Source organism: Polypterus senegalus, chromosome 15 (assembly GCF_016835505.1).
Source record: "Polypterus senegalus isolate Bchr_013 chromosome 15, ASM1683550v1, whole genome shotgun sequence".
In the NCBI taxonomy this organism is placed as follows: Eukaryota; Metazoa; Chordata; class Cladistia; order Polypteriformes; family Polypteridae; genus Polypterus; species Polypterus senegalus.
In genome coordinates, this window is record NC_053168.1 from 125394857 (window position 1) to 125422695 (window position 27839).

A 27839-nucleotide genomic window follows, 5' to 3' on the forward strand; every position below is an offset into this window, starting at 1 on the left:
AAAGAGTCCTTTTTTGCCCCTTTTTGCTTCAGGTCGAAGGGCGGCAGATCTTTCCACTCATGGGGCCGTTGGCTGCCGGTTGCGGGACATTTGTGTTTGGCACTCCGAGGTCATGACCTCAACCCCCGGGATGCACTGACCACCGCTGTCCTCACAATGGCCATGAGGCCCCTAAAGCTCCTTTACGGGACAGCAGACACAACACAAGGACCCGGAGAGGCAGTGAGATGGTGTGGCACCGCCTCGCTGAAAGGAGACAAAGAAGACATGATGTTTGGGGCGCTTTGCCTTTTGTGTTTTATTTTAGGAGAATCTGATGAAGGCCGTACCGTAGAGCAGAGTAGCGCTATACAAAAGCTGACACATGCATATTCACAGAGAGTACAAAACAGGAAATAACTTAAGGACCTGCCGGTCAGTTCATATTAGTAGAAAGAAGGGCAACATGGCCGAGAAGACACAAAACTACATGAAAGACGTTCTAGGAGTTATGAGGACGTTCTAGCAAAAGTAGCCGTAAGCCGGCGACTCCTTCATCTTGATTGGAGCTCACACCTCACCGGTGGCTCCTTAACGGCGGCGATGCGCCCACTCGAGGCGCCACCTGACGAGTGAGAAATGCTTCAACGTGGATACTCGATTATGATGTCACCTTTACACTGGATAACACAAAGTGAACGCATTTCTTTTAAAGTTATATATGTGGCTATGCAAAGACATACAGAGTAACTGGAAAGGACTTGATATTCACCTCAGTACAGGAAAAGAAGACAAATCCCAGAGGACGGGCCTCCCGCAAATCTGCGATAAAACAGCCCCGCTGGGTGAAGGGCTCCTCATTTAGTAGCACTGACATTTTCGAGATGACAGACACGTGACACCAAGTCAATCGGAGATTTCCAGAAGAATATCAATACGACAACAGTACCGGGTAAGTGACTCATGCAGCAAGGAAAACGAGGGCTACACTGAAGATATGAGCGCCAACGCCACCTTCGAAAGCTCGAAAAGTCTGAGTAGGCACCACGTGCCATTGTCCCTCTGAGCTCGGATGTGCTGGCTCACTTGGTGGCTCCACGTGGCGTTGCTTCCCTTCTCACGAAGGGCTTGTAACGTCCGAGTTCATCCATCTCCCTAAAAGTGACTCCTTAAACGATGAGCTTTCACTTCTGTATCAAGAAGGACGTGCAGAATTAGTTACGGGGCTGAAATCACAAAGTCTGGCAGGCAACGTGCCGTCAATCAGCCAGGTAATAAGCGTGAGCGTCGCCAATCACGATTCACCGCTTCAAACCCCGTCACCGGCTCACTCCTTTGCGGCTCGAGGAAGTCTCGCTTTTCCTGTCCCTTGGTTGGTTGAAAAGCCTGCCTGGCAGTAGTCGCTCTTGTAACGCCAGGGCTGATTTAGAAGTCCAGAGGTCTAATCATCATGGTCGTCGCGCGCAGGGAGTAACTGGGCCCTTTGAAGTAGTGCCACTTGATACCGTTGAGTTTGCCAAGGTTCTGTCCGAGGCTGTAATACATTCCGTTAAGATTTGAAGGACCACAGGCATCGAACCACCAACCTGCAACAGCAGAGGACAACAGAATATCAGGTTTACGAGTAGGAATGAGTAAGAAAAAGAATAGCAGACAGCTAGGAACTGAGCTACGGTGGGGTCGGCCTCATGGGGCAGCGCCAGACCGCCAGGCTCGTCCTCTAACAGGTTTTAATGGAAAAACGAAATCATTCACAAGGAATTAATGGCCGTGGGTGAGCTGGAGCTGGTAATCTAAGTCAGAAAGTCAAGAATCAAAGATCTTACTTAAGGGGCCCAGCAAACGCTGGTAAGGAACATCGTGAGGAACAGTCCAAAAGTCCTCGTCCACATAGGGAAATCGATTATTAATCTCCGAGACAATCAAGTGGGGTATCCGCAAGCTTGGACAAGCAGGGACTGCACGAAGCTGGCCTCACTTAGGAGTTTCTACGCCGTCGTGCCGTCTTCTGCTCAGGTTTCCACGACCTGACGGTTGGCTCTGCCCCGGAAGGCCGGACTCTGCACTTTGGTTTTCTGTTGGGGCTTTGGTGGCTGACAGTTCACTTCCTGCACTTCTCGTCTCTCGCCTGTCTAATCGTCTGCTCTCAATGAGGACGTGTTGGCGGTTTCTGAAGAACTTGTCCAGAGTGTTGTGGCGCTCGAGAGTTTGACCTTAAATTTCATCCTAACAAATTGGTAAACTCTGTCAGTTTTCAGCGTTTTTCAAATATTTCTAACCTTCTGACTAATAAACAGGATTCTCCTGTCGAGACAAACCCCAGCCTTGTCTTACAACACACTCGGCCCGATGGTTGGGAGAGAAATGTCAGCTACTTCAGAACCGAGTCGTCAGCGACAGAACAGACGTTTGGTACCAAAGTCAAGAAGGAGACGCTGCTGGACTGACAAACCGAATCAAGCAGGAAATGCTGCACACCAAGCTCACAAATGGGACGACCCGTCACTCCGGCCTTTGAGTCATCACACCAGTAAGGTCGGCAGGACACAAACTCCAGCAACTAGCAGGTGGGATCATCTCTGGAGCCCCTGCTGCCTTCTCCTCTGAAGACAATCGGCCCCCCTTACCTCCGGTCAGCATCAGGGCGCACTTGCAGATGCAGTTGTCGTTATCGGCGTCCTTGGTGCTGAAGTTGGCCCCATGGATGACCATGCTGCTCTGCTTGCCAGCGGTCCCACTGTGGCTTTTGAGAAACAATCTGCAATTCAATGAAAAATGGCTGTCACTTTAATACTGAAACATGACTGGAGCTGCTAAAGAATTTTAATAGCGACCGACACGCATCGACGGCAGTTTGAGTTCCAGGCCATCGTCAAGTGTCCTCAGTACAATGACACCTCAGAACAGCTGACAGTGACACACACACGATTTAAACATCGACACATATTAGCAGAACTTAGCAGGGCTCTGTGATAGGCGGCTGGGACCCCCACAGAATGGAGGTTTGAGGGGACACTACCTCCCCCAAGACGTTAGCTTCCCTGCAGTGTAGTGGGCACCATGGGACATGTAGTTTTATACCACAGCCCTGCTGGGTACCGTGGGTGCCGCCAGGGGACGCTGTGAGAGAACCTGGGGAGTCACGTCTCACCCACAGCCCAGAGGTGCCATCCAAGTCACAGGGACGAAAGCCCAAACGTACATCCGGGCTGAAGAACACTTGAGCTCTCCGTCCGACCTGGGAGTGCTAGCAAGTCACGTGAAGCACTTCGGGGTCGAGGACTGCTGAAGACCCAGCACACGAGTCGGAGTCGGGAGGAGGTGGGCATCGCCTGCTGGGAGGTGTGCTGGAGAGGACTGGGATTATTATTGTGGCTGTGGTGCTTCGAGGGCACAATCACTGAGAAGAAGACAATGACATATCTCCTTGGCGCTTGGACTCTGTCTGTTGGGTCTAAAGGGGCCACGGTGACCCCTGGCGTCCACACTCGTATAAGTGGTTGTTCAGTGGCTTTGTGAACGCTAATTAATGAACTCTTTCAGATATCATCTAGCCATTGGAATTGTGCTCAGTTTTGATTGTGGCCCCTGGAGGACGATGGCAGCTTGACCAGGGTGACACTTGGGGACATCAGAACTGAGGTGGACTTCTCTGCATAAAGGCCAAGTGGGACGCTGCCCCTGTATCTCCCAGGAGGTGGCGCTGTTACCCCAAACTTAAACACAAACTCGGACGGAGCTGCCATCAGGACATTTGTCTCCAGTTTATCAGAGTCTGCGTAATTTCAGATCTAACGAGTCTTTAATTCTGGACTTTCTTTAGGCCTGCTGTGGCTCGCCTCTTTCAGCCTTTGGACCCTCAGGGTTGTTGCCGTGGCTTTGCTCAGGTGAGCGCAGGAGCAGCTTCAGCTCGTCAGTTCACTCTGGGGGTCTGAAGGCCAAGTGACCCTTTGTGTGTTTTACAGTTAGTGACCGCTGCTATCCTGAAGGATGTCGTCCATTGAACAGAAGTGAGACGTTTTTGGATGTTCCTCGAGTATTGACGTTGATGTCGAGATGTTTTCTAATCCTGTCCTTTGATGGCTGCCTTTCATGACAATTATCGTGACAGATCTTTATTTTGTCAGCTGACGGTTTGTCATCACTGCTGCTGGAATACCCAATGAACCCCCTCGAAGTCTCAGGACCCTTAAGGCCACCCCCGGGGTCTTGACGGTAGGAGTCACAAAATGGCGCAGTGGAAACGGCTAATTATGGCAGCGTCTTCTCAAGGCTTTCCGAATTGAAAGTTTCAAATGCGCTCCAGCAGTTGGTCCAAGCGTCTTCATTTTAAAAGCGTTAGTGAAATTCAAAAAAGGCGTTCACCCCAAAAAATGATAAACTCACAGAAGGACCCCCACTTGACCACTCGCTTATTGGCTCTGCGTTCCTGTCTAACTGCCACCGGAGGACATTCAGGTGTCTGGAGCAGAGCATGATGGGCCTTACCGGAGTAAACTGAATCCTCCCTCGACTTCTGATCACGTTAAACAAACAAACTCAAAATCAAGCCGCTATGAACGTGAACTTTAAAGGTTCCACTCATGAATAATAAGCTCCCTGAAGTGTCGCGCTAGCCCTCGATTTCCGCTTCAGCCTCAGCATCCCGAGTGTGAAGATCCCAGAGAAGACCCCGAAATCTCCAACACAAAAGTGAAAGAGCAACGCAAACGAAAAGAGAAGGACGGCGTGCAGAGCAGCAGCCAATGGCAAAGCTTCACTTGGAACAGGGGCACGTGACCAGCGGGGGAGCCCAACCAGGGTGTTGGACCCCACAGGACCCTCTTCAGTTCCAGAGTCCTCCTGATGTTTGTCCATAATCAATCCATACTTCAGTCGTAAAAGCCTCAACGTCCCTGAACGTTACACCCAACCCTCTTCAAACGGTCGCTGCACACTTTGTTTGGTCCACAAGAAAGCCTCTGCAGACGTCCTCGGTCCCTCAGCCCCCCGGTGTACAGTAAGGACGACACTGCGAGAGGGCTTCTGGGGGCACAGCCTGTCTTTACAGATGCCAGCTTATTGTTGAGCATCTCCTGGGGCAGACGGTCATAAGGACAGGGTCCCGAACAGACGGACCACCTGTGACATGCGAGGCCATTCCCATCATGTGCTGCGACAGACTGGCAGCGCAGGGAGAGACGCAGATACCCCTTGACCTCCGCCTTTGAAAAGCCAGTGGAGAAGAATACCGCAGGAGAAGAGAGAAAACATTTGGCGAGCGCCGCCCGCCTGACAAACGACGTGCTGGAAACAGAATTCAAAGGCGAGTAGCGGGCAGGGGAGGCGCGGGCGCAAACAAATCACCGAGCGGGCTGCCCTACCGGTCACGCTGGAAAAACACCATCAGGCTTGGACGAACAGCCCACGCTCTCGTGTTCAGCGTCACGTCATAAATTAAAGACCACCAATTAATGACCGCCGGGACTTCAGCTATAAATCTCAAGTGCGCTGGGACGCTAAGCGTGAAAGGCCCGTGGACTGCTGGAGAGCGGACCTGCACCACCGCCAAGGCAGAGGGCGGCAGACCTGACCGGTGCCAGCAGGAGCCAACTAAATGATAAGGGCCACCTGCCAGCTCTACCAGGCTTATTCATAGGGCAGAGTGGGAAAGGGGGGCTTTTTAGAGCCGGGGGTCTCTCTCTGTTCACCTTCAAAACAGACCCTCCGTCCCCTCAACTTTCACAGATTGCCCTCTTACAGAAAATGGGCACAAGCCATTAAGAAGGCATGCAAACAGCCCGTCTCTTCTGTTTTGGGCCCAGTCATTACAGTGTGGCACACGTGGCGGACAATCTACATACGTACCTGCTCAACAGATGAGGGCAACTCGGGTAGAACTGACATTTGGGCAGGTGTGCCAGGCAAACGGCGCTTCACAGATGTGATGGAAGTCACCAGGGGTCCAGCATGGCACCATGAACAAGTCCTTCATGAAAACTAAGTGAGAGAACTGAGGCCTGGGCAGAAGCAGGCAGGGTGCCCCATACAGAAGAAATGCAGTGACCTGTCCTGGCCACAAGAGGGCACACCGTCTCAGAATAAGATTCTATGAGGCTATGCCATCCCTCTGACCAGGTAGGCAGCTGCCTGGGACACCCAGCCAGTTAAGGGGCAGCTCGATGGTGCAGCTGTAGGCTACAGGGGGCTGCTTTGTCCTGCTGAGCGCCTCTGTGTTTCACTCGATTGGACTGTCATGCCCTTCAACCTGACGTGTCTTTGTCTTTACGTGGGCACAGAAGACGTGTCGCCATCATGAGGTGAGTGAAGGGCGGGCAGCTTGAGAACACCAAACCTCAGCTGACTGGGCCAAGCAAGTCAAGAAAAAATACAAACAGCCTGTCGAAAAACACATCCTTATTACCACCGTGCCATGGATCACTGCTTGGCACTGCCCTCCTCTTTAATCCCACCGCAGTCATCCTGACACCATTCCTGACGAGTCCAAACCTTCAACGTGAGAGCCTTTCAGAGTGTTGGGGGGCTCAAAGACTGAGCTGCCCGCCTCATGCGTTACCCGCTTCTAACATTCAAAGATCTGTGTGTGTGTGTGTCGCCTCTAAGCGTACCCCACATGGCTGTCTCCTCGCCTCTTTATGCCCATCCTGTTCCTGCCCTCGATTCTCTACACGACTGTGACGCCCCTCACATCCCCCTCCTCTTCCTTGAAGTTCTCACCCTCATCTTCATGCCCGTCCTGTCCTTCCTCTTCATGACTATCATCTCCCTCGTCTTCATACTTGTCTCCTTTCTTTTGGGCTGTCCTTCTTCTTTATGACTGACTATCATCTTCCTCATCTTCACACCCATCCTGTTCTTCCTCTTAATGGCCGTCCTCTCTACTGCTGCCTTAATAAGCATCTTGTCTCTCATCGTCTCGACTCTTCTGTCTTTGCACTTTACAGCTGCCTTCACCCTCATCCTCATGGCCGCCCCAAAATGGCTGTCCTGTCCTTCCTCTTTATGGCTATCGTCTCCCTCATCTTCGTGGCCATCCTCTCTGTCATCTCGGTCTTTCCACATTCCTCTGTAAGATTTGAGCCTTCTAGGTGGCAGCGGGCACAGACCCCCCAGATGTCATGCTAGACTCTAACAAGTGCCCCCCATCATGAACCTTACTATTTAAAAGCTCAGGCTGTCTTCTCTCCATCTCTCGTCTTCTTTCCATTGTATGCCCAGTGTCAGCTGGTATCGCTTTTCGTGTGGCTGTGGGGTCTCACTTTGCTTAGCGTTGAAACCTCTCTGGCTGCATTTGGTCAGACGATGACTACACCCGAGGGCATCATGATGATCAGATGCGAGTTGACACCGATTGGGCACCAGCAGCCCCCTGTGCTGAACGTGAACTGGCACACCCCCTAATTATAAGCAAGAGGGGGCAGACATGGGTAGTGTGGTGGGCTCACGTTAAAATCAGGGAAGCTTGCCCATCATTTGCATGCCAACAGATGCCGGTGCCAGACGGTCAGTCTCTGCAGTGCTGAATATTCAGATGTGTGCTGACCACAAGAATACAAAGCACGGCCGGCGGCTGATCTGCACAACAACTACAGGGGGCCGCGTCGCCCACATCATTACCTTCATGCCACATCCTCTCTTCAGGACATTCTGCTGATCTTTAGAGGATTTACTGCCCTAGAAAAGTGAACTTCAAGCTGCGCCAAGACTCCTTGGCATTTCAGCCATGGAATTCAAAGAAGAATGGAGTCGGCCGCGTTTATATTCTTACAAAATACCAGCAGACCCCCAACTAACACACCAGGGAGCGGCAGGGCGACGTCACCCACGGGCATGAGACACTCAGAACATCTCATCAGAGGCCTCTGTTTCCACGTCAGAGAGTCAAATTTAAGGGGGTGCAGGTTTGAGGTTAGCACTGCTATGGCCGCTCACCATTTCTGACCAAACACTTGAAATCCTCAAATATTAAAACCTCACATTCCATGGAGAGATTGCTGGGAATACAATCAGGAAGACAAGACAGCCATGAAAATGAAACTGCCACATACTTTGAACTCGTCACACAAGTTAGAAACTCTCTCGAGGTGCCCACCTGCCTCCCAGGTGGCATCGCCAAAATGTGCCACTTTTGATGAGGTGAGGGGACAACTGGCAAAGGATCTCTCCATCAGCATTTCAAAAAAGGATGGCAAGTGTGCCAGCAGCCCACCCAAAGCTGATTGTCAAAAACACACGCTGGTGTCATCGAGTTCTCGCTTCGCTGGGCCGCAAGCTCCGGGAATGTCCTGCAGTTAAACCTCTTTGCCTGCCTCTCGGCCAGCCTTTGATTCAAAATAACGTCTGAACAGCAATTTGGGGGTTATCGTGACATGGGATGGAGGAAAGTCTGCTGCGGAATATTAGGGGGCATCTCCTGCACCGTTGTGCTGGCGTGGTGGAGGAGAAAATACCAGGAGAGCAAGAACAGGGGGTTCAAAATCAGAAAGAAATCAAACAGCAAATAACGAAATTCAAGCGCAGGACGAGGCAGCGAATCCACAATGAGTCATGATGGACAGGGTCACGACCTCTGAGGCCACACCCCTTACTGGGCACGACCGGCCAACTCAGCGCAGATTAAAAAAAAAAAGAAAACACTCAAATCGAAAGACAGCAGAGAGTCGAAAAACCAACGGACACGACAGGGCAGCGCCACGCAGGGGGCCGGAAAAGAACCGGAATTACACTCATGGGAAAAAGGGCCGGCACTGAGCGCACTCGACTCCATCAAGTGTTCGGTTATTGTTAGTAGTGATATTATTATTATTAATAAAAAAAAAGACTTTTCTACTACTACTACTCTCAGAGTGATTCTTATACTCTAAATATTGTTACTGTCAAGTCTTTTAACTGAATTCAACAATACATAAGCATTAGCCGCCACTGTAGGATCAATATTTCATCTATTAAAGATGTGCATTATTAATATTATTATTATTATTATTGTTGTTGTTGTTGTTATAATTACTGTTATTATTATGTCTGTCAATTACAGAATATTATTATTATTAACCTAATGAGTGAATTCAGATTTTCAGTATTATTACAATTATGATTTATATATAAGAGACTAATAAAGATTTCATCTATTATTATTAGTATTATTTTTTTAATCTAAAGGTATAGTATTACTGTAAGTTAATTTAATTGCTTAATAAAGTATTTATTTATTATTATTATTATTATTATCTAATCAGTGAATACATCAGTAGCATTACAGTTATGATTTTCATTACCTTTACTAGCGGTAGGTTTTTAGTTAAACAGATGGATGATGATCTCGTTAGTATTCTGAATTCCTCTCATATTAAACTCTTTATTAACGCTGTTGGCTCCCTCCCTCCCTCCATTCCGTTCCGTTCCGTTCCATTCCAGCTGTTCGCGGGTCGTCGTGTGGCGCTGCCAACCTCTCTCAGTTGTTATTATTTAATCAGACTGATTCACTTCTCAAACGTGCCGGCATCGCCGCTGCCTTTTCACCCTGGGGGGCTCCTCGCTTTGCACTCCGGGGGCCATGACGTGTTCGTGTGTGGAGTAGGTGAAGTGACTCCGGTGCCAGGGCAGCCGCTGTGACCACCACGCCATAAAATGTCGAAAGTGGTCAGCCACAGGGCAGCATCTGGGGGTCGGAGTGGCACTGAACCATCGGTACCAAAAACTCGTTTCACAAAAACAGAGTAAAAGTGTTCGTCGTGACGCCTTCACCGTCGTTAAGGTTATGTTAATGTTATCCTGCAGAGCCTCTAGAGCACCGCTATTTAAAATACAGACAGCAATAGTTTATATTTGGCAATAGTAATATTTGGCCAAAAGAGGTGAAAGGCGCTATATAAGAACGAGAGTGCGAATCTCACTCTACTCGGTTTACCTGGCAGTAACCGCCCTATAAGCCATTCATATTCTGCCAAAGACACAACATAAAATACAACTATAAAGTGGATGCTGTCCAATAAAACACAAGCTGGCAGGTTCAGACCTTATGTCCTCCGACGCCAGGATGGGAGACTCTGAGACCCCGGACTGACAGAAAGACAGAGCTGGGAGAATAAAACCTTAAGGGACACCAGAGTGCCGAGCACTCAGTGATGAGACGTTTACTGACGGAGGTCATCTAATAAAGATATGTAACGGTTATTAAAGACTGAAAGTATCCAACAAAGTCTTTGAGAGGAGTGGGGTTTGGGGGGTTTAATCTGCTTAACGGCCCCCAAAGCCATTGAGAAGATGTTCTGTCACATTTCCGTGGTTGTGTCTTCAGCAGTTACACCCATTTACTGACACGGTGCCATCGCGCCAACTCCATGTGGACCCTGACCAGGCAGTGCCCGTCAAAGCCCCTTTATAATTATTACTTGACTGATGCTTTTACCCAAAGTGACTTACAATATTTTCCATTTTGTTTTGTTGTTATTTTCCTTTCAGAGCCCAGGAAGGTGAAGTGACCTGCTGAGGGTCACACCGTGTCTGCAGTGGGATTTGAACCCACAAACTCAGGGTTTGAAGCCCAAAGTCTTAACCACTACATCACGCTGGGTGCCATTCAGAGCGCTAGGCTGGGGGTGCTGGGGTGTGGTGCCCCTTGGAGTCCAGAAGTGGCAGTCAAGGATTTGGGGGGGTGTTATTCCCTTTCAATCGAGAACCCCCCGTGTACATAGTGTCATAGTTAGAACCCCCTAACTTTCATAAATGGCTCCCCTAGTGGACTGATTGGTTCTGCCTGTAATCACCAATTCCAATTTTTGAGGTGGCACCCTGGCCAGCTGCCCATGTTGCCCATACCTAAATACGCCACTGCAGAGGCACAGTCCTGAATTGAGAATGCCAGCTCTGCCAATGTTTAAACATCTGTGATGAACTCACAATCTTCAGCCCGATTAGCTCAGTTCTCGTCACTGGACTGCCCGCTACATACGGGTGCTCAACGTCTCACAACAGGTGCGTCTACGAGGATCCTGGTGGCAAGCAGGCAATCGCTTTCCGAGATAATGCAATTCATGAGCTTCTGTGCGGTAGACTTGTGCAAGCAATTCATTGGAAGTGACACGCTGTCAAACTCCAAGGGTGAGGCGGTAATGAAGACAATGACAGATGACGCTTTGTGGAGGGATGGCACCTGTGGCTCCACTGCTGGCTGATGGACGGCAACTCCAGCTGTGCGTCTCATGCACAATCCCACCCTCGGTAGTGAGTGCTGGGGGCCGATGCGTCCTTAATTTTTAAAAAGGCTTCATCCAAAGTGTCATCAGGCCCCGCCATGTGCCGGCTCCATTGTCACCAGAAGGTGTCCCAGGTGTGTGCCGATTGCATGTTCCCATATGATGCCACGGACGTACTCCAAAGGCTCGCAGTGTGGGTGGACTGGCAATGCTAGATTAGCCCCTGATTTATGAGTTCCTGCCTTGTGGCCTCTGTTGGCCAGGACAGGCTCCAGCAGTGCCATCTAAACGAGCTGTGTTGCCCCTGTGAAATGCTTTACGATAGTCCTTTTCATTTTCTTTTTACTAGTAGACCTTTGTAAGCTCGTTGCACCTGTTTCAACTGAAGAGCGCCATATAAAGTGATAAACTGAAATGAACAGAATGGAGTCTGCAAGGTGGATGAAGTGATGTGGGATGGCACGCAGTCCATCATCTGGGGCAAAGCAGCTGTTATTGCCAGTGTCCAAGGCCTTCATGCCACTCATTACACGTGGACGTGCTGAGCCAGCACATCGTCATTGGGATTATTTTTGCTCAAGTCAGCCCACAACAATTGCTCAACTGATAAAGCCAGTAAAAAAAGCAAAGGGTTCAACAAACAGAGTAAAAAGTCTGGGTGATAAAGGAGAGCCTTTAACTGTATGCCACACAAGCTGTGCGCCCATATTGTGTCTGTGGCGTCCACTCATCCACGATAGCGATGGCCTGAACTAAATCAGTAAAGATGGAGCTACGCTCGTAGACGTCCATCGCCAGCACATTTTAAATCCACATTTGAGTCACATTGAATGGAGTGCCGGCTGTTCTGCTTATTTATTACTTTTAGATGCTTGTCTGGTTTATGACTTTTGTATTTTTTTTACAGGCACAGCCATGTTCACCTAATGACAAGTTCTCAGTAAACGTTTGTAATTTTACAGACAGAAAGAAAGAAGAGCCCACCTGTAATTCTGCTTCTCGTTCCCGATGTGGAAGCGGTCGTACTGAGAGAACGCTTGATTGCCGTCCCAGTCGGTCAGCTCGATTCTCAGCGAGTATTCTCTTTGGTTGGTCAGCAGAAAGACAAATTCGTTTCCAAGCCAGTGCTCAGCGGAGAGACTCCCAAATCCCTGAAGAAGAGAAGAAAATTCACAATCAGTCCGGCCGGCCGCCCATCACACTGCTTCACCATTTCAAAGAGGGGCCATGTCTACGGTGAGTGCCCCCTAATCTGCGGAAGTCAGCACCCGCCTGCCCTGTGGTGTGTTCACCGTAAAGCCTTCCAGGACATCACTGGGGACACGTCATAAGACCCTGTGAAGGAGCGAGTGGGCCGGAGTGGGTCACCTGTACCTAAAGGAAGAACGAAAGGAGCCGGTCAGCCGGTGAGTGTATCTGATGGAGAAGACAAAGCCTCATGGGAGGAGGACACAGGCAAGGAGCCATGATGGCAGGGTGGAGCTATGGAGGAGCTTCAGAGTAGCAGGCCATGGAACCTCCATTTATATGTGGAGTCCAGCGTCTCTGGGGAGAAGAACCAGAGAAGTGGTCAGGGACCACCAGCCCTTCAGAAGGTCAGTCCTGGGGTGCATGGAGGCGTAAGGAGGCTCCAACGATGATATTCAGCATGTAGACAGAAAGTGTCCAAACCACTTGTCATGGCACTGGAGAGGGTCTCCCTTCACATCGATCAGTCAGCACGGGTGAGTGTACCCTGAGAAAGACTGGCATTCTGTCCAGGAGGGGTAGGTGCCAAGAGAGACCCTCAACGGCTCCTGAAAATGAACAGGTCTTTTATTCGTAGGGAAGTTTAACTTCATGGAACACAACAAGACTGGAATGTTACCAGCGTGTAATAAGACGAGGGGACATCACTCAGCCTTGTGACAGCTCGTGTTGCCCAACACCTCCAGGCCGAAAGTTGAAAAAACAGGAAAAGAAAAGAAGGCTCTGAATTTTCGTGTCATTTTCACAGCTGTGTAAACGTCTACTGTTTTAATACCCGTCTGGCATGAAGTTCTGAGTCTGCAGTAACTGAATCAAAATACAAACTGCAGCAAACTCTGGCGTGGGCGCCCAGCGGGTTTATCAGCTTCAGCCTCGGTGCGCAAGACTCCCGTTTGATCCGTCGAGTGCCGCGAGAGCAGAGGCTGGCAACCTAAAACCTCAAACGCCAGCCAAGGGTCTGCGTTACACCCAAGTGTGGCACTCAGCTACCGTCTTCACACTTCGTCTGAGTGCGAAATTACACGGCCGGCCTTGGGGAAAACTCTGAATGGCTCCAAAGAGTAGAGCGCAAACGAACGCCTCGTTCTGTTTGTAATAAATGAAAGCAACTCAAGCCTAAGTTGTCCTCGTCGATTCCATCACCTCCGCGGCTCCTGAGCATGCGCTGATAGCTCCACCTGGATTGTGCCCGCTGTCCTTTGTAGTGCCAGCTCGACTCAAGGGACCGGGCACAGCCCAGGGTTGCCCAAGGACGCTGGCCTTAGTGCCATCATTTCACAATCCGTTACGTGCCCACAGTCAAACCTTAGAGACCTCCACATGGGGTGTGCCACCCAGCACATTAGGACTCATTTGCTTTCCTCCTCTACCCTGTTGTGGTTTCTTGGAGGTTGTAAACCCTGTGGAATATTAAAACATGGCTGTTTGTACCAGCGACATGACTACAAGCTCACAGAATCTTACGATTGTTACCTTGCTGAGTTTGCCACGCCCTGGCGAGGACTTGCTTGACTTCAAAGAGTAAGAGGACATCACTGGGATGGGGGACACTCAGCTCGGTTTGGAATTTTGAAGAAGGAGTTTAAGTTTGAGCACCTGGAGAAGAACTCAGCTTCACACTGGTGGACGTGATGGGATCCTCACAATGTCTGTCCATTAAGAGAACTCCGCGCCCACATCCAGCACCGTGTCCAAGATTACGGATTGTGCCCTCGAAGAGTTGCAGTGTATGGCCTCTCTTTAGTGACCATTCTAGCTTTGTGTGCAGGTCTTGATGCCAGTTTGTCTGTGGGTATCGACTTCTGGCTCTTCAACTTCTGACATCGTTGATGGTTCTGGCAGCACTTGCTCGCATTTTTTATTTGCTGACCCTGGCTGCAGTTTTCCTGGATGTCAGTCACATTCCCTGCTGTCCATGCGGAGGTCCAGCAGATCATCTCTGCACATAACAACTGAGTATCGTTTTGTGCTGTCGTGAGTGGCGTTGCTGTTTCGACTCCTCCTGGGCGAGACTCCTGCCGGACATCACAGCCTGTCTCTGACCAACACCTCCAGTGGTGACCCCTCTGAAAGGGAGCTCTGCTGCCCCTGCTGTCGTGGACCAGGAGGAACAGGAGGTGAGCAGATGCTGAGGAGGCTTTTGTACCACTAATGTATGCTACAGGTGAGGGGCCGTCGTGTCCCACTGCTTATTTGGCTGTCAGCAGGAACCCTACGATGGAACATCTGGCGTTGGCTTGAAAATGCTAATTAAGGGCACTTTTAGGAAACTGTCTGGACGTTTCCGTTTACATGAAAATCGCGTAATTGTCGTTATGACCCTAAGCAATTAGCGTAACACATATTATCATTCATATTTCAGAAGCTGCCAGTCCACAGTTCTGCCGTATGCTATTTCCGTGCCGGCCTCATTAGTTTGAAAAAGTGATTTTGGGTGAAAAGAAACGGGTCGAAAATCAAAGGGCTCAAAGTTATGTAAGTGTCCTGAGATTGACGGGGGGACGAGGGGGTCCACTCTTAAACATCTCACTCCGAGTGGGCGTCAGCAGCCATAAGTGGCTTCATTTCTTGTGTACCTTCGTGTCACAACTAATTTGCTCCTGAAATGAAACGACTGGGTGTGCAGGTCCACCACGGGTTAGTGAATTAATAAGAAGCTCTGTGAGCGGAGAGGTCGGCCGAAGTGCTGAGATGAAGAACAGATGTGGCTGAGGGTGCCCAAGCTTTACACGTCAGCACCTCAGCAGGCCCATCATGACCCATTGATGCCACTGACTGGAGGTTTTATTTTCTTCTCCTCCGTTGTCACCTGCTCAGATCTCGCTGGTTCTCTTAATGGACGGACATTGTGAAGATCCCGTCACGTCCACCAGTGTGAAGCTGCGTTCTTCTCCAGGTGATCAAACTCAAACTCCTTCTTCAAAATTCCAAATCGAGCTGAGTGTCCCCCATCCCGGCTAAGGACACCCTGAGTGATGTCCTCTTACTCTCTGAAGTCCTCACTTTGTCCACAGGCCTACCTACCTACCTACACCTCTTAGTTAAAATGAGGAGACCTCCCTGCTGACACTGCCTGGACGGCCCCTCGTATTTTAACTCGGCAGGTTCGCTCTCCTAAGTGTCTACGAATCGTGACCTAGAGTTGTCACCGTGGCAGGCACCGACATGGCTCCTTGCGCCAGCCTTGAGGACTGAGGCCTTGACCTGAGCCCCTTTTAGACTTTGTATTCCTGACCACCCTGTCATGCAGCTGAATGGAGTCACCCAGAACAGAAGTGTCCTCCTGGTGCCACCTCGAGGCCATCCCTCTGGTGCGTTCACAATCAGGTGGTAATGCGATGACGATGGCCATTGTAGGACTGGCCTACAGTTTGTGTCTCCTCGTTTCCTTGGATTTCTTACGGTGGATTTTAGTGGCAAACATTGGGAATTCAGGAAGAAAAGAGCATAAAGACCGGAGGCCGCCATGAGCAGAACTCGCAGAGTTTGTGGAAATCCCAGACACGGCGTCCAGGGCTGTGAATGTTCATCTGACCTCTGAAATGCTGCCTGACTTCTTCACGGCCACTTCAGCTCCTCTTCCTCCTCCTCCTCTTCCTCCTCCTCCTCATAAAAGTCATGATGTCAAAATGGCCGCACTTTTAGAACTCATTTACATTGAACGCCATGAAAGTATGTAAAGGACCGGCGAGCTCAGCAAATAAAAGGAGCTGATGGGGCGAATTCACCAGACATCCTCCGAAAGATGAATTTATGCACCCCAGACTCCCCAAGTAATAAATATTAGGCGCATGAAGACCCCAAGGACCCGCATGTCAAAGACTCCTGAATATGCAACGGCGGCGTCTCCTCAGCGACTTTCCAGCTGGTTTGCAGCTTTGATGGCATAAACACCTTGACGTTGGAATCGCCTCTAGGTAAAGATTTGGGGCGAGGTTAAGGGGGCTTGTCTGGATTTTAAACGAAACCGCCGGGCGGACATCTGCTGCTCTCAAGCCAACGTGCACTTGTCTTATTTTTAGAAATAATAGAAATCTGTCAGGCGGCTGGCAGAAAGAAAACAGCGGAGGGAGGCCGTGATGCAAAGGCTCGACTCCACTCGCTGAACTTCTGATTTCCGTGTAACTTTGGGGGGCTTCATGACTCTGCTGTTACTTTTGACAAGCCCGGCTTACTTTTGCTGTTATCGCTGCCATCTTGAATGGGTACAGTCGGGCAAGTTTCTGAGGTCGTGACCTCTAGCCAATTACACGCTGAGGTCAGAGGTCACTCACTAGGGTCACTTTGCTATCGGATTCCTCAGCAAACCCCCCTGCTTAGTCGTTTTGAGTTCCTTCTGTCGTCTCTCCGTGTCCTTCTTGTTTTGCTGCGTATTTTCAGTCCTCGTTCAGTTGCCTTGCTGGTTTCTCGATCGTTTTTCAGATTTCTCGCCTCGTCTCTTCTCCTGCTTCTGGTTGAAGTCTTTCTGCTCGTCGCCTCGTATGACAGATGTCAACCTAAAGAGCACGTTTACCGGACCGCCGATCCGGTGGGTGAATTATGCCCGTGAATTTGTTCCTTTGCTCGACTTTTTAATTTCTAATGAAATGCGTTCTTTTGAGTTCCCAAAGGTTTGTTTTCTCCACAGAAAATGTCCAAATCAAAGTAATAAATGGACTGCTCGATGTCTGTGGGGGTCTGCCCTTTAAAAGGTGAACAATTGGGGGGCACGAAGGACAAGGGAAGGGCTCACGATCAGATGCACTTCGCCCAGTTGGCACAGATGAACGGACGCCATGCTGTGCAGAGCGGGCAGGTTGGCTCAAAGCCCAGAACGGCTGGCGTGGCGCTCGGTGGGATGTCACTGGTGTTGTTGTCGTCGTTGAAATGTTCCGCTTTAACTTCTGTTCTGTAAGACCCTCAAACGGTCACAATCAGGAGCTGAACTTTGTGCGCCAGAAGTGTCGCGTTATCCTCCCTGCCACTTATTAGGGAGTCGGTGGTTTTTATTCCTTCATATTTTTTATGCGAGTTTCTAAAATCAGCGCTTTGTTTTTGGCTACTAAATAGGATTGTGATGACCATTTCGTTTTTTGGACCGTATTCTCCGCCATGTCGTCTTTTGTATTCTTGCTAGGGGCGTGTCCTGAGAGGTCACGGCCTTCAGGTAATGATGTGGTGGGATTAAAGGACCCCTAAAGAACGAGTTCCTTCTCCGAGCTGCTGAAAATCTCTGCCATTTTTCCTGGCTCTGACTTTTGCCCTGCACCTTTGTCTCTTGTTTCGACTTTGACACTCGTGTCATGATATCGTCTGATTATTTTTATGGTGGATGAGATGATCTGGTGGTGTGGTTGGCAGTGATGGGCCTGGTAAACAGAAAGGCCTTGCGATCTCCCATTGTCTTTTATGTCGGCCTTGTCCCAAAACTGCTACTCCTCATCCAGTCCATTTACTCCACTTTATGGTCAGGGGGCAGCAGCCTACCATGGAGGGGGCGCCAGTCCATCACTGAGCCCATGTCCTCGTGCAGGGCCAGCTTACAGCCACCAGTCAACCTAAAAAGCCTGTCTTTGGGATGTAAGAGGAAAGTTGTAGGACCACCGATGCATGTAGACGAGGACAGAGCTGCAGAGAAACGAGCTTTGAGTCAGCAGCACTGAGCACCGTGACGCCCGGCAGCACCAACAACTGACAGCTTGATGTTCTCTCCATCTTTATTACCTGCTAATCCAGGCCTTTCCCGGGGGGCGCCAGACAGATGATGAGTCAGACTCTCCTTAAAGAAGAAATTCACTTCATGCAGAAGAACATAAAGGTGCAATGAGGATGTGTGTCTCCTGATGTCCTTCACCGGCCCCCCAACTCATCATGTCAGTCTGAACGGAGCCGCACTCAGTGTACTGAAAAAACTCCTCAGCTTCTGCGTAGGCCTTAATAAGTCAGGGAGGTCCAAGCTGAGTTTTCACATGTCGGAGCTTGGCCGTGGGCCATTTCAAACATCGTCTTCCTCACTGATTTGGGCCATTGTCTCAGATCTGCAAGTCTGTTCTGAAGCGGTCTGACACCGGTGACACATGGCAAGTGATTTAGGGGCCGAAACAGAAGGGGTGACCTGACCCCATAGCTGACTTCATAACACGGCGCCTTTCTAAAGCCGAAGGGTGTGTGCGCATCTCTGGAGTGTCAGCCAATGACGGACAAATGAGCGGACGTACAAATTAGATTTAAATCAATTGTAATAAGAAGAAGGAATCTCCCTACAGTGTGCAGAGTAACAAATGGAAGGCTGAAGGAGTGGCAGCTCAAGGCCCGGGTAGAAAGTGACAGTGGCTGGGCGTTAAGGACGTGCCGCGAGGCCGACTGCCACTTGATTTGAATCGTTCTTTTGGAGTTCAGCGCTCGCCACCGGCCTTCTCCCTCTTTCCAGCGGCACATCTGGAGCACCGAGAGAGCCGTTCTGAGAGTGATGAGCAGCAGACGCATTCTCACCGAGAGCTCGATGGCTCGCATTGCACTTCCATTCCATCTCCCTGGGTTCAAACTCTGGCACTGATTATCCGCATTCTCTTTCTGTCTCGCTGGGGAGCCACCGAGCTGCTCTTGTCGATGCTGGGATGCAACGCTGACAGTTCAGGCAGGCATCGATTAAAGGCTTCATGACAGAGTATCTGTTGGATTCAACTTTGACAGCCTGCTTGTTTTGTTACAATTGGATCATCTGAAGCCTAAATGTGTGTATCTGGAGACCCACATGGGGACGTTTTGGAAGGTTCCCCATTTTATTAAGGGCCGGAAAAGACATTTCAACATGAAAGAGAGGCCTTCTCTGCCTTTGCTTACATGTGTTATTGGGCAAACATTCAAGAGAAATCCACAGCCTTACTGTGACTGCAAGCACTACGGCCAATCATCCATCTGTGGAGTGCTCTCCTTGTCCAGGACATCACCAGCACCAGGGGCACATCCGGGCAGCAGTGGGCACAAGGCAGGAATTCGGCATGAAAGGGATTTCCCAACTGGGACTTTCATTTCATTATTCATGAATTAATGACCCAGCATGCACATCGGTGGAGAAAAATGGAGACTTCTGCAGTGGCGCGTATTAAAATGTAGTGGTGCATATTAAGATGTAGTGGTGCGGATTAAGATGTAGTGGCATGTATTAAGATGGCACATATTAAGATGTAGTGGCACGTATTAAAATGTTGTGGTGCGGATTAAGATGGCACATATTAAGATATAGTGGTGCGGATTAAGATGTAGTGGCATGTATTAAGATGGCACATTTTAAGATGTAGTGGCGCGTATTATGATGTGGTGGCATGTATTAATGTCAGATCCTTGATGCTTGTCTGCAGCCGCATATGAAGACACTTGTGGGGTCCTCTGCTCTTTCTCGATCACTCAGGTCTACGGCGCCTGGTGATGTTTCATGAAATGGCAGTCCAGACTTTGGTTGTGTAGCTCCGGGTGGGTGGAATGAGCTGCCCACCTCCATTTGGAGTTCCCACTCCCGCACTGTGCATTTGAAGACCCCCCTGTTTGGTGGATTTCTGCCCACCTGATGCCAGCTTCTCGGGTTTCTGCGCCAAGAATTGTATCTTGCTGGCATTTTGTTCTGCGCTCTTCCCTTGTGATAGTTCAACTTTGTCCCCTTGTCCCGTCATGCTTGTTCCTAAGCAATCTCCCAGACTGATGTCCACTCGGTTGCGTTGACCTCTTTTGGAAGTTGCTTTGGATTAATGTGTCTGATAAGCAAATACATGAAAATGCAGATGGTTTTGTAGGGTTGCTCAAGTTGCTTTTGTCTTTCTTTCAGGTTTTATTTCTATTCTTATTACTGCATTGCCATACCGAGTCATGCCATGGCTGCCAGCACTGCCTTCCCTGGTCAGATGTCCCTACGTATTTAAGGTGTGTGCTGCACGCTGCTTTTATAATACTTGAACACAAAACAAGAGCTTTGCTTTCTTTTCTGGTTGCTGAACTCCTGGTGTGGTTTTTGACTTTGGCTTTGATTGGCGAGTTTTTGGGCTTCTCTGACTTCCTGGTGAAACCTGACCCTCTGCTCGCGTCCTGTTGTTTGTTTTTCTTAACTAATTTTCTTGTCCTGGTCTGTGACTTGTGTGCCGCCTCTGCCAGGACCCAACATAACTTAACATGATCCTATCCATGAGGCTCTCATAGCGTGCTGCTGCGGTTCATTGTCATCTATGAAGCAGGGCCCCCGTCTGTCCCAGTGCTCGCCATACGACGTATAAACCATGCAGTACAATTTCTCACCATTTTATACTCTTTCCATATTCGGTGAAAATCCACACTGCCATCTTCTCGGTGCTGAATGACCGTCCACCCGCCGCCAGCGACGTCCATATTGCAGTAAACCTGTAAGAAGAAGAAGTTCAGCAGTGAGAACATCAGCTACCGTCTATGAAGAGCTGTGAAATGTGACCACCTGCCTCTGACTCGTAGCTCGTCTCTCACGTCTCTGACACCCGCAACACGTCACACGCATACAGGCGAGGGCCAGGAGGGGTACGCCATCCAGCCGTGCAGTCGGGGTGCTACATGCCAGGCGAACGTTCACTTATGTGTGTATTTTATATACATTTACTGTATCTACTGAAGTCCATCAGCTGGAAGACCCCCAAAATACACCTCAGGGATTCATTGGGGTGGACTGCCTTCATCATTGACGTGATTGATAGCCGTCTCCCATCCTTTCCAACGCCTAAGGTGGCCAAAGGGACGATGGCTGCCAGCACTGCCATTTGTGGTGGAGTTTGTAGGAGGAGGAATGGTGGAGTTTGCCTAAAAGAGGTCCGACAGTGTGAAAGGGACACTGAGGTGTAGCGAGTGCTTGTGGACTGGGGTCTGCCCTGACATGGAGATGTAGACCCCCAGGCCCCCTTCACTCTCCTCACTCAGAAGAAACACTTCCATACTAACAGTTGTGGTTGGAGGTGAACTTGTCCATGAAGCAGAATGTCTCCAGAGTAGTTTGTCGCCCACACGTTTGAAGCCCCCGTAGACTTGACTGGCAGACACGTTTCACAAATATTCATTTTTCACGTTGTGGTCCGTCTTTTAATTTTACCAAGCTGCTATACCTGAGGCAGGGCCACAATCAGCTGGACAGAGAGGACAGCAGACGGGACGCCAGTCCACCTCACACACACTGCGCTGTCTGGAGCCCAACTGTTAACACACATAATCGAGAGAGAACTTTTAAAGATCTCGTGCTTTATGTTCTTTGGCGGCAATTTGGTCATTTCCGACAGACATAAAACTGTCATTTGTTAAGCCCGCTTATTCCAATTTGGGGTCGCAAATCAAAATCAATTGAACAAATGGAAATGAAAAAGGAGAGTGCCTGAAAGTCAGACCCCCAAGCTCTCCCGAGACCCCATAAAACACCTCATTTCATGCCCCGTTCTGGGTCAGCGCCTTCCTCACTCTTGTTGCTCCCAAGGTGGGCTCCACTTCTCCACCATCTTTAATTGGACGTAGCAGTTGAGAAGGCTGGAGAGCTGGCACACCTTTCTGGCCTGCTGCTCGTAAATTCTCAGATCGGGTCAGGAGTATGCGAGGCTGTTGGCGGCTCTCGTGAAGCAAAGGTCAGGTGACTGAGTGTGTGAGTGTGTGTGAGTGTGTGAGTGTGTGTGAGTGTGTGAGTGTGTGAGTGAGTGTGAGAGTGTGAGAGTGTGTGAGTGTGTGAGTGTGTGTGAGTGTGTGTGAGTGTGTGAGTGTGTGAGAGTGTGTGAGTGTGTGAGTGTGTGTGTGTGTGAGTGTGTGAGTGTGAGAGTGTGAGAGTGTGTGAGTGTGTGTGAGTGTGAGTGTGTGTGAGTGTGTGCAAGGCCAGCACGGTACAACGTGGAGCGCATGGCGAGGGAGTATCAAGGAAAAAACGGCGAATTCCATGAGGGTAGCGGAAGGTCCCAAAGGTGCAAGAGACGATTTTCGATGTTTTGAAGAAGACCCAAAATCAGCCAACGCACAATTTGGAGTAATTAAGGTGGCAGAGGAGATCGGCAGCCCAGCCCACCCTTCGACACCTTGTTGTTGGCTATTCTGCTGTCGTCTGCTCATCGACTGTCAGCGTACAGTCAGACACGCGAGTCTGGTGACAGGGCCACGACTTTCTGTCTTCCTCTAATGACGTTAATAAAATACCCGCAGTGTGAAACGCCGCGGCCATTTTCATGTCAACTGCCAGAAGAGAGCAGCTAAGAGGCCAGCGTGGCGCGGCGGACAAACTCAAGCGCCTTGTTGAGAGACACCAAAGCGCACACCGCTGTGTCAATCCTTGGGATTTGAGTTTCTCCCGCAGCTCACTAGTCGACGGGGACGTCACCGATCTTCTCCTGTCTGCCGATTTCTATGACGACGGCTGCGTCGTTTCATGACACGATTTCTTCTGCGTATTTTTTGTAATTAAATGTCTTTTGTTGCCCTTTTTGGGTGAACTGGGGATGAGACAGTGTGACATTCAGCTTCTGTCCCCAGACTGCAGGAGCGAGAGCTTGAAGACCCCGCCCTCGACTCCACCCCTTCTAGTATAAAAGAGGACCGCTCAGTGAACCAGAGTGTCATCATCAGGACGACAAGCATATTGATGAGCACCGCGTCCTCGTCCTTTGTTATTTGCTCAGTTAAGGGGGATTAGGGACTGAGACCCCAAATGTATTTTACACGATTCTAAGGGGTGTCATTCTAAGCCGTACTGTGTCATGTTTCTCAGGTGCGTGATTTGCATCTGCTTTGAACATTGTTTAAATATCTTTATTGTTACTTTTATAGCTGCTTTTCTAGGGCCGTCACAGTTTTGTGTGTCTGGTTGCTATAAGGCTGCGTGGTTGCTATGTGAAACATGTGCCGTATGACCCATAACATCATGGTGGCTTTGATATCAAAGAAGGCTGCCCAGCCTCGGAATTGTGTCTCGGAATTGTTAACCTAAAACCTCTTCAAAGGCCGACATTAAGCGCCGTTAACACAAATTTAATGCTAACCATTCATCTCTCGTCTTCACTTTTTTAAATTCTCCACGAAAACCAAAAAATCGATTGCTGCCGGAGTTGTGGTCCTACGTGCTTGGCCGTTAAGTATCAGAGTTTAATAGAGAGATGGGCCCACAGAACAGAAGGCGGCCCCTCCATTACTGTGGCGTTGGCAGCACAAAGCAGCACTCATTAGCATGGCACCCTGAGGGGCACGCCTGGTGTTGAGTCTGCACACCTTCACCTTGTCTGAGCAGGTGTGTTGTTCAGGTGCTCAGGTTTTCTCCCCCAATTCCAGAAATGTGCCTGTGAGGTTGATATCATGACTGTGACCTCAGGGTCTTTACGAACGGGTGCTGATCATTTTTACTGTTTACTGCTTCATGGCGTCATATTGGGTGTATCTGTTTGGGTGGCAGGCGCTGCTATTTTAGGTTTCACATTCTGGGCACTGCCATGTTGTTTCTTAGTAGGAGTCATATGACCACATTATTATTTGGGGCCAATGAAGAAGGAGATGTGGCTGGTGACCCATTTATAACAAAAAGGAAACAAAAGGCACTCATTAGCTTAGCGCAGTTAGAAACGGGAAAGGAGACCCCGCTGAAGACGCCTGCCCGGACCTCTGATTACGATTCTCGCTCTGCCTATCTGGGCTCCGACATTCGCCTCATTCTTTGGCCTCAACAACGAGTCCCTGTTCATCTCCTGGCACATCAGTTAACTGCCCCTCATGAGTCAGATTGGGGGTCCATCCTGGGTGGATAACCACTGCTGATGGGCATAGGCAAGAACCAAACCTGGACTGGCAGCAAAACCAGTGGACAGTTGGCATGTGAGATGGCAGAGGAGGCAGAAGCACCTGGAAGAGCATGGATGTCAACCTTGAGTTCATTGGCACTGCATGGTGTGCCACTCTGCAGCCCCCCAGTAAAGAATTAATGAAGGGGACGTGAAGTGTAGCCAGTGCAGGCAGTTGAGCACTGGAGTTCTGACTGAGCGTTGTGTTATTTTAACAGCGGCTGCCAGAGTTCTGCGGTTTGGCAGTTTGTCACCTCCGCGAGAGCACCTGTTCATCTGGCAGACATGCCAAGTGCATTCAAAAACCAAATAAGGCAGCATGGGCTCTGCAGTGGAGTGGCGTCCCGTCCAGGGTGGCTCCCTTCTGATGCCCGCTGCTGCTAGGATAGACTGGGGACCCCCGCGACATCAAATTGGCTTAAGTGGATTTCAGAATATCAGAGAATGAAATACGGAAGAGTAAATTGGAAATGCAAATTTATGATAGTGGCTTAAACCCAGCATCCCAGCAATTCGTTCTTAACGTTAAAGCAGCAAAACTACTCGTGTAGCTTTTAATTGTAAAAGATGAAAAGGTATTACAAAAAACAAAATCTCTCAAAGTAAAATAATAAAACGGCGTTTACCTTTTTGGGTTCTGACAGGGTGTTGATGTTAATGTTATAGACGCCACTTTTATTGAAGCCCGCGTTGTAAATGTCGGCACAGTCTCGGAACTTCTTCTCCTCGTCTTCCTTTTCTGTGCTGTTTGGCACTGCTGGCAACGCAACGTAAAAGAAGAGAAAACACAAACGGAATTAGAAAAGTAAAGATGAAGACGTCTAGTCAAAAAGAAATATGCAAATATATAGTGTGGTCCCTCACGAGCCCTTGGGGACCGTCTTAGTGGCTCTATCAGGGAATGACAGTGGACAAGAGCCACCTCTTCTGTCTTCTGCACATATCAGAGGGCCTCTCTTCTGATGCGACCCTGGTGGTCCTGCTTCTTCTGCCTCGAGAGCTACTTAAACTGTAAAGAGCAACGGAGGTGGGCACCCACTTGGACCACACTCATGTAGCGTTAAGAGCGAAACCTGTTGTTCCTACGCCTCACAAGGACCTGAGACATCCTCACTGTTGTCTTTTTTCCATTTCACTTCCATGGCTTTCATTAATCGGGGTAGTTGGTCTCTAACTCTTTACTATGATATTCTGTACACTCATCGTTAGACATATTTATCCAGTTAAATAACAGGAAAACGTCCTGTGTCTCTGTGTGTCCATCTGGTTGCTGTGTCTCAGTCATTCCAACAGAGGGCGCACCACAAACATTTGTAGTAATAAAAGGCATTGCGTTTGTCATTTCAACAGACGGCACATCACAAACATTTGAAGTAATGCATTATGTTACTACCTGCGCCATCTGTTGGAATGACAAGCGCAATGCCTTACAAAACACATTCCAACAGACGGTGCACCGCAGATGTGAACAGGTCTCTGGTGAGTCCTTAGATTTCAGTCCATCTTAGAAGGGTAGCTCTGTCGCTCTAAGCATCATATATCTTTATTTATACAGGACATATGCAGTATACTGGGCCTGTCTTGGAATAGATGAGCCTCAATTTTATTGTCAAATCAATTACATGATACTAGCCAACCCGTGGTGTACCAAACGGCGCATAATCGGGCCGGTTTTTTAATGGTTTTTAAGCACAGGGAGAAAATTAGCATTTGAAAATCGGTAATGTAATAAATCAGCAAGAAGAGCAAAATTGTAACAATGCACGGAACGAACCAACACACAATCGTCTGAAGTGACTGAAAACTGGCGCACCGTCCTCGTGCCTTCTCCTGCCAGACGGAGGGATGGGGGTGCTCGGGCGCGGAGTGGAGAACGAGAGGAGAGGAGAAGGACGTCCACTCAGCTCCGTCCGTCATGCTAGTCTGCTGATTTCTCGTTCAGTATGCACTGCCCGCTCATGTGCCCACCTCCAGCTCGTCACTGGAGTCATCGTCTTTACACAGTCCAGATGTACCTGTGACTCACGTAGACGTTACATTGCTCTGTGTGGTTTTGGCTGCTTTTCAATATATAATCCACCAAGACGCCCGACCACAGTAGTAGCGAGGTGTGCACAAAGGGCAGGGATGTAACCAGTGGGAGCGTATGAGTCGCACTTAGTGGGAATTCCACGGCTTGCAGCCCTAATGGAGTTCAACGGCTTACCCACGCTGGGTAGACACACGCTCAATCTCATGCATAATTATTTATTGAATGTTAAACACTTCTGGAAAGACACGGATGTCTAAAACGGGTTGGTGTGAGAATACAACAGTAAGTGAACGAGAAGATGGAACTCTGGAGACAGCAGAATACAACACAATAGTGAACCCGCGGCATAACAAACGGCGCGTGGCTCAGACGTGATGCGGACTCTCAGCACAGACGAAAGGGACTAACTGGGTGGTCGGTGAGTTTTTGCGTCCGGCAAATGGGCAGGCAGTGTGAATGCCTAGAGAGCGAGGGTAGACGGCGGCCGGTGAAAAAGGAGTCTTGGTGGGCAGCGAAACGTCTTCCGTCTTCCTGCAGGAACATCTAAGAAGACGCATGTTTGTCGCGGATGCGAATTGCTGTATGTAGCGCGTAGAACAGTTTGCTATGCTGCACGCGGTCGTGCGTCGTTTTTAAAGACTGCTTACTTCATTGTGCTTCCACCTCAGTTGTAAAGGATTGTTTTAAGGATCCCATGTGACACCCCTCGCAAACCGTTTCGCACGCTGCATACGGCGATTCACCTCCGCGAGAAACACGCCTCTATGAACAGTCAGCGTAGCTCGGAGCTACGTGACATGCACGTGACATTAACCTGACCTGCACTGCATGTGACCTCAACGACAGACGCCATTTCTTCTGTGTCGTCGCGTCCGAGTTGGTGGGCGTGGCCCTGCGACTTGTCATCATATCCAATGGTCTTGGAGTTGGTGGGCGTGGCTCCTTCCTGCGGGCGCCATTGGTGTCTCAACTGTCCGGCGTGCTTTCCATGGTTGTCTTGCCTTAGTGAATTATATATATAGATTACAGGTCACTCCTGTCACCCCTTCGCACACTGATGTCCATTACGGCTCTTTCTGTGTTTTCAGTCCCCCTTAATTTGGTGTTCATCCAACACACACAAGAAACCAAAAACAGCTGAACCTCACTGTATGGGCAACCACTGGGCAGTGGCGAGAGAGACAAGTCCCTCAGAAGCTCAGGTGGCACAGAAGGTTCCCACCTGACATCTGTCCTGGAGACCAGGTGGCATCAAACACACCAACTGCCTGCTGGGCCACCAGGGGGAGTTTAGGGGGGACGAGCTCAGAGGTTTCCATGGCTCTTCCTGATTACTCCAGAGGTAATCCTAGAATGACGGGTGGGAGATGTCTGGCTGGTAGGGCGGCGGTTTGACCAGAGAGCGGAGATTTGGAGATACTGGCTTTACTTGGTGGACCCTCAGGGTTTGTCTTCCGTTTGCTGCCATGCTGACCACCTTTGGTCTCTTGAATTTTCATTGATGATATGAAGAGAAAGCTCACCTTCTGTGTCTGTCTGCGCTGCTCCTGGTTTGGCTATGTGGCCGTCGCCTGATACCATCAAGGGACCCCCCGTCACTGC

At 49.6% G+C, this 27839-nt stretch overlaps 1 protein-coding gene across 2 annotated transcripts in view; it reads right to left on the minus strand.

Annotated features, from left to right (window-relative positions):
- Positions 1-273: 273 nt before the first annotated feature.
- Positions 274-27839, minus strand: part of angpt1 (angiopoietin 1) — a 100390-nt gene continuing 72824 nt past the window's right edge. The window contains exons 5-9 of one of the 2 annotated variants that reach the window (XM_039736543.1): positions 24832-24959; positions 20688-20789; positions 12159-12325; positions 2607-2737; positions 274-1565 (exon numbers count right to left, since the gene is read on the minus strand). In XM_039736543.1, coding sequence (XP_039592477.1) covers positions 1405-1565; positions 2607-2737; positions 12159-12325; positions 20688-20789; positions 24832-24959 — 689 coding nt within the window. In that variant the 3' untranslated portion in view covers positions 274-1404. Of the gene's footprint in view, positions 1566-2606; positions 2738-12158; positions 12326-20687; positions 20790-24831; positions 24963-27839 lie in introns of both variants that reach the window. The other variant, XM_039736542.1, reaches the window with a different exon arrangement.